Genomic DNA, 13,663 nt, shown 5'->3' on the forward strand with positions numbered 1-13,663 from the left:
TCCTGAACTTGGCTCTCCAAAAAAAATTTTTCACCAAATTTGTACTATGATGCATTGCAACATCCAGGAAAATTTCCTGGAGATTTCCTCATGTAAGCCCTGACCTGCCATAATCCTGCTTAGTTTATACCATGGTCCCATTAATATTTTCAGTTGCCATAATGGCAGACAGCAGATTCAATTATGAGGATGACAACATCGTCAGAGCATTTAAGTAAAGAGAGGCCTCTTCCATCTGAGACATAAATACCTGCTCTGAATTCCTTTGTGCTATGTGGCAAGCCTTCCTGTTGCCCTGGATCCCACTAACAAAGCCCTGCAGGTTTGTAGTATTTGGGCAATGATTGTATTTTTACTTCCTGCTTGAGTAATCATACCATTTCATACTTCAACCAATTAAAGTTTTAAAAAAGTGTCTCTTGTTTCTCCAAATCACAGTCAATGAGTTGGAGTTTACCTAAATTTACCAACAGCTGAAGGATGCCAATAACTAAAAATCAAACTGCATTATTCCTCCTCAAAGCCCAAGTCACACTGGAGACTTCCCATAGACAATAATACATTGTCCACATGGCTTTAGTTCTCAGCTGCGTTTAGAGAGACAGTACCAAGTTGTGGTTCAGAGCTTGGGTTTTGTGGTCAGAGAGGACTACATCTGCATTTCAGTTCTGCCTCAGTTTCTTTCTGTGTCACCACAGGAATCACAGTGACAGTGTCTACCTGAAAGGGGTGTAAAGAGGGCTGAGGCAGTCGATACATGTACAGGGCTTACTTAGCACAGTGCCTGTGACATGGGTGGTGCTTGAGGACGTGTAGCTATCACAATCATTACGGTCACCTTAGCAACGGCTGAAGGACTTCATGGGATGACTGGTCTTCCCGCTTGTGGATAAATATCGAGAGCTTGCCATCCACAGCCTCACTCTCTTCTCCAGGATCTTTATCTCCTTTCAAGGAATTCTTGGGACTGGTTTTTGTCAATGTGGTGTCAGGTTCAGAAGCGGTTGGAGAAAGAACTGTCTGACATCCTTTAAGTAAAAAACAAAGCTCGTTCAGGAAAACTGCAGTGGTGTTTTGGCGGCTCTGCTAAAATGAAAAATAATGGTTTGGGATTTGGAATCTCTCTTCCCCCTTCTCTATTCCTCTGTCCCCACTCCCTTCTCTGTCACTCAGTCTTTCATCACAGGAAGCACAGATGCAAGTGGGGACCTGACTGGGCCCAGGAAGGCTGCACTGCCATGCTACTCTCCTGTTGAGTAGCTTCTCACCTGGAACCACGTAATCTGCCAGCTTTGCTAAGAGCAAGGAGGCGATCTTGGAAGCTGGGTCGCTGGGATCCTCCTGCTCACTGTTTAAGGAGGGGACAGAGTAGCTCCAGGGTGGGAGCTCCACGTTTCCACAGTCTTCTACGCTCATCAGAGGCAGCGCCGCCCGGCACAGCTGGAGAATAATAAGGACCAGCTTTGGAGACGGGCGTTGGTCAAGCAGCAGGGAGAGGAGTTTGGACACACAAGCTGGCTGGCTCAGGATGGCTTTACCTATGTGGCTCCTGGGAAAAAAGGAAGAAAAAGTAAACAGTGCTAGAAATGTTGATCTATAGACATTCAGAAGCAAGAGTTCTCTGAATGAAACAAACTAATGAAATTTGATTTCGTGAGGAAGACATGAATTTGGCACTATGCTTCTGTGAAGAATTAAGAATTTTGGAAAATTTGATGAAACCAAACAACACTAATACTTAAAAAGAAAGGTTTTTGAATATTTTCTGATCTCTGATGCTTACTTGAAATCCTAAATTCAGAGTGATTCATGGAGCACTGAGACTTACAAACTCAAACTAAGAGCTTTTCAGTTTCTCATTTATTCTTTCATTTTTTTTAATAGGAAAAAAGACACACAAATTTATTTAACATATATACACAAGAGCCTTCAGAGTGAAGACTGAATTTTCCATGAGTTACAGAAGCTTATCTACCATCTCGAGGTTACAGATAGAATGGGGGCTTGGATCCTGGTAAACCAGGTTATGGGAGAGGGGAGAAGCATTCTATAATAAATGATTGCTAGGGAGAATGACTGGATCTGGAAACAGAGATTAACTTGTAAATAGTTCTCTTTGGAATTTATGTTATTTATTCTTTCTTAATGAGTGCCTCAAGACCAAAGCTATCACACAGTGTTGTACAGCCTTCAGTGTTCTAGGATCTGCCACAGCTAAAACTGCTACATTCTAAGAAAGCTAAATATCATGCAGTCAGTCATATGTGGATATTTTATGGGCCTCATGGCTCACACAGGGGGTATACAACCAGCACAGAATATCTTCTTTTAAAGACACAGCATGAGAAAGTGAATTAATTATAGGCCCTGACTTATTACTCTTTAATCTTGCTATAATGAGGGTAAGATTTTTGGTTAATGAATACAACTGCATCTACGGGAAAGGTTAGCAGCTGCTGTCAGTAAGGTATTAAAGCAAATGATAATATATTATTTTATGATTTAGCTATTCACCTAAATAATCCTTAAACTTTAGAACTAAATACTATGTTTCAACCACTTCATCCTCCATTTTTTTTTTTTTTTGAGGCAAGGGTGTGTCAAAATGGCCTAGTAATTTAGCTATTTTGAAAAGACAACCACCACCAAAAGAAACCCCAATCGTTCAAGAGGAAAGCCAGCTTCTCCCAGAGCTCCAGGCTGGACCTTGCATACCTTGAGAGATCATTGAGAAGACTAAGGACATCCTGGAGCGCATCATTCCCAGCAGCCTGGTTGCCACAGCACTCTGTGGCTCGGGCAAGATGGTTGGTGAGAAGGCTGGACACCTGCCGGGCCAGACCTGAGTGCACAGCCTCTGTGGAGCCACCTTCACAGTTAAAGAAAAAAAGAACTTGGTGAAAACCTAAGGGTGCCATGGTGAGCCTGCAGGGGTGGCGAGCCCTGTCCATTTATCTTGCTTAATGTTTCATGAACCATCTAATAGTGTCTCCTCATTAGATAATATCTATACATAAAAAGGATAATAGTTATTTTTAAAATAACCCCATGTTGGGAGTAGACATTACTATTCATGAAAACTGAATATGATTAATCCATATATAATCAAAGAACATACTTTGATTGATAGTGAAGAATCACTATTTCACTGGTGATGAAAACATCTTGATTTTTTAACTCATACTTTGCCAAACACAATAAAAGACCTTTCTGGATTCTTCCATGTTCACCGTAGTTCCAGAACCTCCCAAGCATGTAGAAGTTATGAAAAAGTATTTGTTGTTTCCTGAACTTTCCATGCTCTTTTAGATCCCTGAGTCTACACACACTATTTGTTCTGCTCGAAAGTCTTCTCCATCCTTCAAGAGTAACTCCCGTGTCACCTTCTCTGAGAAGCTTTGCTGGATCCCTAGCAGAGCTGGTCTCTGGGACCTCTACACTCCCACTGCACTTCCTATCCCCACCTCAGTTGTGGCACTGATTACACTATAAGTATTTGCTTATTAGTCTAGTTCCCTGCCAGACCATATTTTTAAAGAGAGGAATAATGCCTTATTTATATTCTGCCTGGCATATAATAGACTCTCAAGACATTAAAATGCATCGTGAACAAATAAACAGATAAATAAACAAGTTATATACACAGGCCTGGAATCTTATGGGGAAATTTATCCTTCAAATTTACTTTTTTTTTTTTTTGAAACAGGGTCTCGCTCTGTTGCCCAGGGAGTGTAGTGGCACGATCACAGCTCACTGCAGCCTCGACCTCCTTGGCTCAAGCAATCTTCCCACTTCAGCCTTCTGAGTGGCTGGGACTATAGGCATGTGTCACTGCACCTAGCCCAGGTTTACTTTTTATTTGGATTGGTCATTAAAAATAAAATTTGGAAACATCACCTTGAAAATGCAACTGAAAAGCCACTTCAAAAAGTATTTGTTTTTTTGAACGCCAAGGCGTAAGGACTGCTCGAGGCCAGGAGTTTGAGACCAACCTGGGCAACATAGCAAGATCCTGACTCTAAAAACAAACAACAACAACAACAAAACATTAGCTGGGCATGGTAGTGTGCACCTGTAGTCCTACTTGGGAGGCTGCGGTTGGGGGATCGCTTATCACTCGAGTCAGGGAGGTCGAGGTTACAGTGAGCTATGATTGCACCACTGTACCCTAGCCTGGGTGACAGACCTTGTGTCTAATAAATTTTTTTAATTAAAAAATATATTTGGAAACTGTTAGCAGTGTTGACAGGGAGAGAATAAAAAATACCTTCTCAATTTCCTGGGATAACTGTACTCCTTCAGGGTATGGGGATATTTAGTCTCATCGTAATGCTGTAAAGTTTTCATAGAACCACACTGAGGAAAAGTGTCTCATGAAATCATCCACTGATTTAACCCATCTGATCATGTCATTTAACGGAGCCTTTCTCTCTCTCATTTAGCATAAAAAACCTAATAAACTAACACACCAATAGAATAAATCAGTGAGCTCTAGAAAGGAGTCCGGCATCTCACCTTCCTCTTTTTCCCACTCAACACAGCGGTTGGCAAGCACCTGGAAGGCGGCCCAGGCCATGGTGGCCACCTTCTGCTTCTTGGTCTGTTTCTCACTGGAGCTGGACTCAGTCTGACTGCTCAAGCTACACAGTCGATCCATGAGCTGCACAAGGCCACTGCGTACCAGGCACTTCTCTTCACTCCTGACAAAGGGTCATGGATTACACTAGATAAACGTAACTGACCAACACTCAGGAAACTCTTACGTGAGGTTCAAAGGGGCATAAAACATGCTGGTGTAGTTCCTTCCCTACAACTTAGGATACTGCCATGTGCAATCAAATACAAAATGATTTTCTTATAATGATGATTCCCTTCATTAACAAGGAACTTCAAATTCTGATTTATTTATCTACAATATCAAAGCAAAAATCGATGGAATCGACTCAATGTTGCAGTGATGTAAAAAAATCATATATTTTGTCCTAAGGGGATTCAATGAATGCTTGACATCTTCAAATTAGTAACTAAGTGACCCAAAAGAGGAAATAAATGTTCATATGCAAAATATTCCTGCCAAATATGTAAGTAATTTCCTAGGGACCTTTTATTTTTCTTTGAACCTCTGTATCTTCACAATGTAATATAATCCTAATGGCTGCATTTAGTCATGTAGGAACTCAATAATAAGAAATTTACACAGGAACCTTAAGTGTCTTTCAGGAGAAAAGTTTTCTATAGCTAGTTCCGGATAATGAAAGCAAAAAATCCAATTTTTAAAATTAAAAATACTTTCACTTAATTGACTATACATCAGTGTAACTTACATACAACAAAAGGCCTTTCCGTACTTACCTGGTATAAGGTATGGTACATAAGAGTCCAATGCTATTTGCACAAGCGATAGGGTAACGAGCACACAGAGACACAACGGAGGTCATGGTCTCGCCAAAGGCTTCCTGGACCTGCTCGACCATCCCACCACATGTGAGTTCTTCAATTCTGTGAAAGAGAAACCAAAGCTCAGGCTTCCTGAACCACGTCAAGAACAGTGGCTGTGACCATGTGAGCAGGAGAGGCCTCTTGAGAAACTCTAGAGTTTCTGGATGAATCCAGAACTGAAGGGATCTTGGAGAACATCCAGCTCAGTGTTTCCCAAACTATGTAAGACTGCTGGACAGAAGTTTTAGGTGTGCCTCCAAAACAGTGGTTCACACTCCAGAAAAGTCTGGGAAATCCTGGGTTAGGGAAATTAAAACAGACTACTGTAGACTTTTCAGAGCCTTCAGTAAGGGTAAAGTGAATGGCATCTCTACAAGCAGAGGACATTCAACATTTTCCAAACATATTTGATCATGAAACCAGTTATTTCAGACATGTCTACAATAATCTAAGTAGCATTGAATACTGTAAGTCCTTTTTCTTTTTTATTTTTTTACAGACAGGGTCTTGCTCTGTTACCCGGGCTGGAGTGCAGCGGTACAATCACAGCTCACTGCAGCCTTGATCTCTTGGGCCCAGGTGATCCTCCCACCTCTGCCTCCCAAGTAGCTAGGACCACAGATGCACACCACCACATCCAGCTAATTTTTTTTTACTTTTAGTAGAGATGATGTTTCACTGTGTTGCCCAGGCTGGTTTCAAACTCCTGAGCTCAAGTAATCCTCCCACCTCGGTCTCCCAAAGTGCTGGGATTACAGGCCTGAGCCACTGTGCCTAGCCAAGGCAGTTTTATTAATGAGACAACTAAAGCTCAAATGGATTAGCTAAGTGTCTGTTTTTGAGTTCCCACTTCAGTTATTAGCAGATGATGAAAGCCTAGTTGATATAAAATAAAACTTTCACAATGAAAAAAACATAATATAAGTCTGATTCTATACCAATTAATATTAGTTTAGAACTGAGACTATCAGGATTTGTCTACAAAGACATGCAACATCATATTGTTTACAATAGCAAAAACAAACAAGCAAAACTAACCTAATGTTCAAAAATAGGGAATTTGTTAAAGTTTCAAGCATATAATATAAAGTTTCACTGCATATAATGCAGTGCTACAGAACCACTAAGAACACTACGGGAGACATCTATGGTTAGAACACAGACACTAAAGCGTTAACAGATGTTACCTTAAGAGGGTGTACTCGTAGGTGATTTTCATTTTATTTTTTGGCATTTTCTACATTTTTTTTTTCAAGTTTCTGACAAATGACAATAATCGAGGGAAAAAGGAATAGTGTTGCCAGTTTTATGGAGAAATTAAATTCTGGAAATAGGCTATGGTAATCATGAGGGCTTTTCACTGTTTCTTTCTGGGCACCCTGTGGTTGGCTGGACAGTGGCAAGTCTGGTCAATGAGCGAGAGTTCTGACAAGGAGCCTGGCAGCTCTCGAGGTGGTGGTTTCCTCCTCTGTGATTACCACGAGCCAGCATGAACCCATCACGAACAGAAGCAAGACCTAAAATTCTGTCTTCTTTTTATTTTTTTGTGATAAGGTTTTGCTCTGTTGCCCAGGCTGAAGTGCAGGGTGATACGATCATAGCTTACTGCAATCTCAACCTCCTGGCCTCAAGCGATCTTCCTGCCTCAGCTTCCCCAGTAGCTGGGACCACAGGCATGCCCCACCACTCCGGCTAATTTTTTCTTTTTTGTAGAGACAGGGTCTCACTATATTGCCCAGGCTGGTCTTGAACTCCTGGCCTCAAGTGATCCTCCTGCCTTGGCCTCCTTAAGTGCTGGGATTATAGGTGTGAGCCACTGTGCCCAAAAAATTTTTACCTTTTAAGCCACTGAAATTATAGACTTGTTTCCAAAGAATAGTCTGACCTCTCCTGTAGTCCCAGCTACTTGGAAGGCTGAGGTGGGAGGATCTCAAGATTTCTCAAGATACTCACTTCAGCCTTAATTAACCCATTTTCCTCCAGTCACTGGACCCTCTCTGCCTATTGGCCAGAATTCCTCACCTCCAGCAGCTCAAGTCCAGGGGTGTGAAATGCATTTTCTATTTCTACTTGAAGATCTTTGAAGCCCAATAGGAAACTCATATAGAACAACTCACAAATGAGTTATAAAACCATCTTCAGAGTTAGTATCTACGATTACATTTTTAGAAATTGGTTCAGTAATAACAGTCATGGAAATATACAAAAATATAGGTAAAACGAGGTTAATGCAAAAACAAAACAAAAACAAAAGAAATAAAGACAAATGAACCTATGTGTCCATCAGTAGAGGATGAGTTAAATTTTTTAGAAAAGGTCATCTATATAATGTATATCTATGAGCTCTTAAAAATCTTAAAGCAGCCAGGTATGGTGGCCATGCCTTTAATCCCAGCAGTCTGGGAGGCTGAGACAGGAGGATCCCTTGAGCCCAGAAATTTGAGACCAGCCTCAGCAACATGGCAAGACCCCATCTCTACAAAAAATAAATACACTAGCTGGGCATGATGGTACGCGCCCATAGTCCCAGCTACTTGGGAGGCTGAGGTGGGAGGATTGCTTGAGCCTGGGGAGGTCAAGGCTGCAGTGAGCCATGATCACGTCATTGCATGCCAGCCTGGGTGACAGAATGAGAACCTGTTAAAAAAAAAAAAAAAAGGCTGGGCACAGTGGCTCATGCCTGTAATCACAGTACTTTGAGAGGCCGAGGCAGGCAGATTACCTGAGTTTGGGAGTTTGAGACCAGTCTGGCCAATATGGTGAAACTCCATCTCTACTAAAAATATAAAAATTAGTCAGGTGTGGTGGCATGTGCCTGTAATCCTAGCTACTTGGGAGGTTGAGGCACAAGAATCACTTGAACCCGGGAGGCGGAGGCTGCCATGAGCTGAGATTGTGCCACTGCACTTCAGCCTTGGTGACAGAGTGAGATGCTGTGTCAAATAAAAAAAGATAAAGCAGACCAGACCTATATGTACTGATATGAAAACAGATACCTGAGATATCTAAGACATACTGAGCAAAACAACCGTGGTTATAGAAAGGCACGGATAATATAATCTGAATTAAGTTGAAAAAATTTATACACAAACACATTTATGTGTACAAAAAGAATTATACAGCTGCTTATGCATGTATGGTTGCTATAATGAGCTCTTAATGGACAGAGTGGAATTTAGGAGAAAATGGTGAATACCAAGAGTTTTACATTCTATTAATATGTTGAGTTTTTTGCAAGATCATGTACCACTTTTATATAAATATTTTAGAGGAAAACATTAGCAAATACTATGCCCATGTTTGGGCCCCAGGAATAATCTTTGGAATGGCTCTGACCATTCTAGAAAGGACAGTATAAACTAACAGAAACAACTAACCTGGGTCCTCCCTGAAGGACCATTGTCACTGGACCCACAAGATGTGTCACTCCCCCAACTCGCACGGCAGCTGTCAGCAATTCCCGCATGTGCACCAGTGCCTGCTTGCGAGTGTTTCCCCGCCGCCACCTTGTCTGTGCAGCCAAAAGAAAACTGCTGCTGGACACCTGAAATGCACAAGAAGGAAGGACACCTGACTCCTGCTAACTGCCCCAAGACCCCTCATGCTGTTAGGTGCTATTCATCTGGAGCCTGCAAAACATGACGTACAGCTTGGTCAGGGTTGGTGCCGATGAAAGCAAACAGCTGCCCTAGCAGGACACTGTAGGTGGGCTTGTCCCTGCTGTCCTCAATGGCCAGCGACTGCAGGAGTGTAAAGGAGCTGCTGCGGTGGCTGGTCACGTGGCGACGCCTACAGGGAACATAGAACAGACTGGCAAGACGAGAAACACACTTAGGGAGCTTGTTTTGATGAATGCATTCAGCTGCATGTGGGAACCCAACCCTGGCCATTAGCCATTTACCTCTGATTTGCTCTAGTAAATTCCAAATCTTCATTACCAATCATTTCCAGGTCAGAAGGAGCTGACATGCTGCGAAGAAAAACAGGCTGCCTGACAGCATGAGATATCACTTTTGTTTCAGAAGCTGATTTACAAGCTGGAAAAAAAGGAATTAAAAGGCTGACATTTCTGCTATCTGTACAACAGCCAAATGCAACACAGAACTACCCAACAGTTTAAGTGTATCTTTGCTTTCTATCACAGTTCAGCAACCAATCTAGCTAGCACAGCATACTGATGGTTTTTACATCAATTTTTTAACCTAAGTATTAGGTTAAAAATTATTTTAACTTAAAAAAATTAAAATCTTTTTATTAAATTGGTTTCCCAAAGAAAAGCTGAAAAATTCATTTAATTTCATAGCTATCAATGTTCACTTTAACCTAAGCATTCTAAAAAGCAAGGGAGGACATAGCAAGTAATTGCCAGAAAGCACAAATTTCTTTTTTAATATTTTTTAATTTCTTATTTTTTTGAGATGGGTCTCGCTGTCACCCAGGATGCAGTGCAGTGGTGTGATCTCGGCTTTCTGCAACCTTCATCTCCCAGGTTCAAGTGATTCTCCTGCCTCAGCCTCCCAAGTAGCAGCGATTACAGGCGTGCACCACCACGTCCAGGTAACTTTTGTATTTTTTTAGTAGAGATGGGGTTTCACCATGTTGGCCAGGCTAGTCTCGAACTCCTGACTTCAAGTGATCCACCCACCTTGGCCTCCCAAAGTGCCAGGATTACAGGTGTGAGCTACCACACCTGGCCCAAATTTCTTAATTCAAATACATCCACATCCATTTTTTTCAGAGATGGCCTTTATCCCCGCTTTAACCCCAGATTTATTTAGCTGATTTATTGTCATTTGATGATACCTCTGCTTTGATCATAGTTGGTAGGAATAAATATCACACTTGAGTTGGAATCTGAATGGGTCTTTCTATAAGACATACTCCTTAACCCTGTCCAGGGAAATAGTTGTTTTATAAAACAATCCTTAAATGGAAAGAAGATAAAACTATACGTCAAGACCAGCTAAGAAAAAAGATGTTGGCCGGGCGCGGTGGCTCAAGCCTGTAATCCCAGCACTTTGGGAGGCTGAGATGGGTGGATCACGAGGTCAGGAGATCAAGACCATCCTGGCTAACACGGTGAAACCCCATCTCTACTAAAAATACAAAAAAATTAGCCGGGCGTGGTGGCAGGCGCCTGTAGTCCCAGCTACCTGGGAGGCTGAGGCAGGAGAATGGCGTGAACCCAGGAGGCGGAGCTTGCAGTGAGCCGAGATAGTGCCACTGCACTCCAGCCTGGGCAACAGAGCAAGACTCTGCCTCAAAAAAAAAAAAAAAAAAAGAAAAAAAGAAAAAAGATGTTGAGAAAGTGCAGGAAAAAAACCATTTTGTTTTATTTTTCTAAAATTTTCACTTATTTATTTATTTAGAGACAGGGTCTTGCTTTGTTGCCCAGGCTGAAGTGCAGTGCTACAATCATGACTTACTGCAGCCTTGAACTCCTGGACTCAAGCAATCCTCCCAACTCAGCCTCCCAAGTAGCTGGGATTACAGGTGCACACCACCATGCGTGGCTAATTTTCATGTTTTTTTGTAGAGACCAGGTCCTGCTATGTGGCAAAGCCTGGTCTTGAACTCCCGGTCTAAGCGATCCTCCTGCCTTGGCCTCCCAAAGTTCTGAGATTACAGGCATGAGCCACTGTGCCCAGCTGAGAAAACCATTTTGTATCTGTCTTAAGAGTAGTTAGACAGCTTAAATATTTAAAAAGTATATAATTTTTGAAGATACTGTTATCTCTGAGGTCAACAGCCTCTGGGACAGTACTAACAGCCTTACCAAGTGGTCAGGTCTATATACAAGACCTTTACCAAGGGCTTATATGTATAGCAGACCATCCTGGCATGTGATTGTACCACACACTCAGCACATGTCTCTCTCCCAAACCTGTGTCTTCCCCTGAAGTTCTCAGGGAGAACCCGTATTACAGAGTGAGACCTTGGGAGTCCTCCTAGACTTCAAATCCCAAGTGAGAAGAGCCTTAGATGACCAGCTGGGATGAAAACAAGTTTGCCTGCTCCCTACTGCTCACTGGGCAATGGGGCTATGTAACATGGACGCTTTCATTTAAGAACATGTTTATTTAATTTTATCTCTTAGGTTAAGAATGAATGCTTGTGGGCTGTGCCATGTTACAGATCCTGTCTTAAGTAAGAAGAATCAATGATTTTCCTGAGAGATGCATTTTTAGGCTAACAATTAAAATGTGACCTAGGCTGGGCAAGGTGGCTCACATCTGTAATCCCAGCACTTTGGGAGGCTGAGGTGGGCGGATCACCTGAGATCAGGAGTTCAAGACCAGCCTGGCCAACATAGCGAAACCCTGTCTCTACTAAAAATACAAAAATTAGCCGGGCATAGTGGTAAGTGCCTGTAATCCCACCTACCTGGGAAGCTGAGGCAGGAGAATTTCTTGAACCCGGGAGGCAGAGATTGCAGTGAGCAGAGATTATGCCACTGCACTCCAGCCTAGGCAACAGAGCGAGACTCCATCTCAAAAAATAAATAAATAAATAAATAAATAAATAAATAAATAAAATGTGACCTAGAAAAAGTTAACTCCCAGGAAGTCATAGCACAAGGTTCCACATAATTACTAAAGATGAAATGCAAACTCAGCTTCAAGTAAAGAGGGAAAAATGATGTTACAAGATTCATGATATTCACTAATTGTATATGATACTATGAAATCTAATTATATATGTTAGTATGAAAACAAAAACAGGGCCGGGGGCAGTGACTCACACCTGTAATCCTAGCATGTTGGGAGCCCAAGGCGGGCGGACCACCTGAGGTCAGCAGTTCAAGACCAACCTAGCCAACATAGTGAAACCCCGTCTCTACTAAAAATACAAAAATTAGCCAGGCATGGCAGCATGCACCTGTAGTCCCAGCTACTTGGGAGGCTGAAGCAGAATTGCTTGAACCTGGGAGGCGGAGGTTTCGATGAGCCGAGATTCGCCACTGCACTCCAGCCTGGGCGACAGAGTGAGACTCAGTCTCAAAAAGTAAAATAATATAAAAGAAACAAGAAGTTGACCACAGGAATTTAATGACATACAAGTATTTCTTTGTTTTTCTTTTGTCACTCAAGTGCTTTGTAGAGAAAGTATAAGGCAAAACTAAATACGTTAAAATTTCCTTTTGTTTTCCTTTCTTGGAGTACTAAAGAGTGAATTTTTCAAAATATAGCTGACGTGTCTTATATGAACAGAGTAGGACCAGAAGCCAGTTAGGGGCTATCTTTGATCAGTACCTGGTGTTTCAGCAGGGGTCCCAGAGATGCTTCTCGTGAGGCCCGACTGGGCCGCGATGGTGACATGCAGCAAAAGCTCGGCTCGGTTCATTAAACTCTTCACTAACGTCTTTGTTTTAGCCAGTGGGTGTGAGGGTTTCTGAATAAGAGAATTCACTTCTTGTAGGAACTTCTCCCTAAGTGCACATAAAGATGCACATAAAGAAAGATTGATGTGCATTGAGTTGTTCTCTAGCTTACCAAAAACAACCATTAAAAAAAATGTTTACAAAGAGTAAGAGAAGACACAGGGGAAACTAAGCAAAAGTAACCTAATCAACTTACTGCCCTCTTTACTCATCCAAGGAACAGTGCTAGAAAATCTGGCCACTTCTGGTTTCTTTTTCTGTTTCAAATGCCTATGCTAACTTTTGAAGGTTAAAACCAAAACTTCCAATTTACCAAATGAGTTCCAACTCTAAAATATTTAGTAAGTTCACAATATAAAAAAATATATCTATTAAGAGACTAGACCTTTACAATGTGTTTTGAGCATCAAGGTGATAATAGCCTTAATAGTTATTAATACCACTAACCTCAGTGATAGGACCATGTTTTCAAGATCATTCCCATCAAAGGAGACTTCCTTCATTGAACACAAAAGTTCTAGTTCTTTCATTTTGTTCTAAAGAAAAAAAAGATGTATGCAGGATCTGCAAGAACCAAGTTTTACTATACATATATTAAAATGAACAGAAAATTTCAGAGAAAAACCACCACCTTTGGTCCATATTTCTATGCTTGAAACTCATTTGTAAGTTATTATTTGATATTTTAATGATTAAGAATGGCATTGACTACTTTCTGGGAATTCTTTCAGGGCTTATAATTTTGCCTATTTTTTGTTTTTTAAGGCTTGAAAGCAAAATTTGACCATGATGACAACTTCCTTATATATCTTTATAAAACTATTAATCATTTAGAAAAACAAC

General features: G+C 41.4%; 1 protein-coding gene across 9 annotated transcripts in view; it reads right to left on the reverse strand.

The window, feature by feature from the left end:
• Positions 1–13,663, reverse strand: part of HECTD4 (HECT domain E3 ubiquitin protein ligase 4) — a 222,744-nt gene that overhangs the window by 77,738 nt on the left and 131,343 nt on the right. For 6 of the 9 annotated variants that reach the window (XM_037996501.2, XM_037996499.2, XM_037996500.2 and 3 more), the window contains exons 28-37: positions 13,268–13,356; positions 12,693–12,868; positions 9,341–9,476; positions 9,087–9,249; positions 8,817–8,983; positions 5,353–5,499; positions 4,516–4,700; positions 2,716–2,869; positions 1,269–1,549; positions 839–1,028 (exon numbers count right to left, since the gene is read on the reverse strand). In XM_037996501.2, coding sequence (XP_037852429.1) covers positions 839–1,028; positions 1,269–1,549; positions 2,716–2,869; positions 4,516–4,700; positions 5,353–5,499; positions 8,817–8,983; positions 9,087–9,249; positions 9,341–9,476; positions 12,693–12,868; positions 13,268–13,356 — 1,688 coding nt within the window. The remainder of the gene's footprint in view (positions 1–838; positions 1,029–1,268; positions 1,550–2,715; positions 2,870–4,515; positions 4,701–5,352; positions 5,500–8,816; positions 8,984–9,086; positions 9,250–9,340; positions 9,477–12,692; positions 12,869–13,267; positions 13,357–13,663) is intronic. The other 3 variants (XM_008004780.3, XM_008004781.3, XM_008004778.3) reach the window with 1 other exon arrangement.

This window comes from Chlorocebus sabaeus, chromosome 11 (assembly GCF_047675955.1).
Source record: "Chlorocebus sabaeus isolate Y175 chromosome 11, mChlSab1.0.hap1, whole genome shotgun sequence".
Classification (NCBI taxonomy): domain Eukaryota; kingdom Metazoa; phylum Chordata; class Mammalia; order Primates; family Cercopithecidae; genus Chlorocebus; species Chlorocebus sabaeus.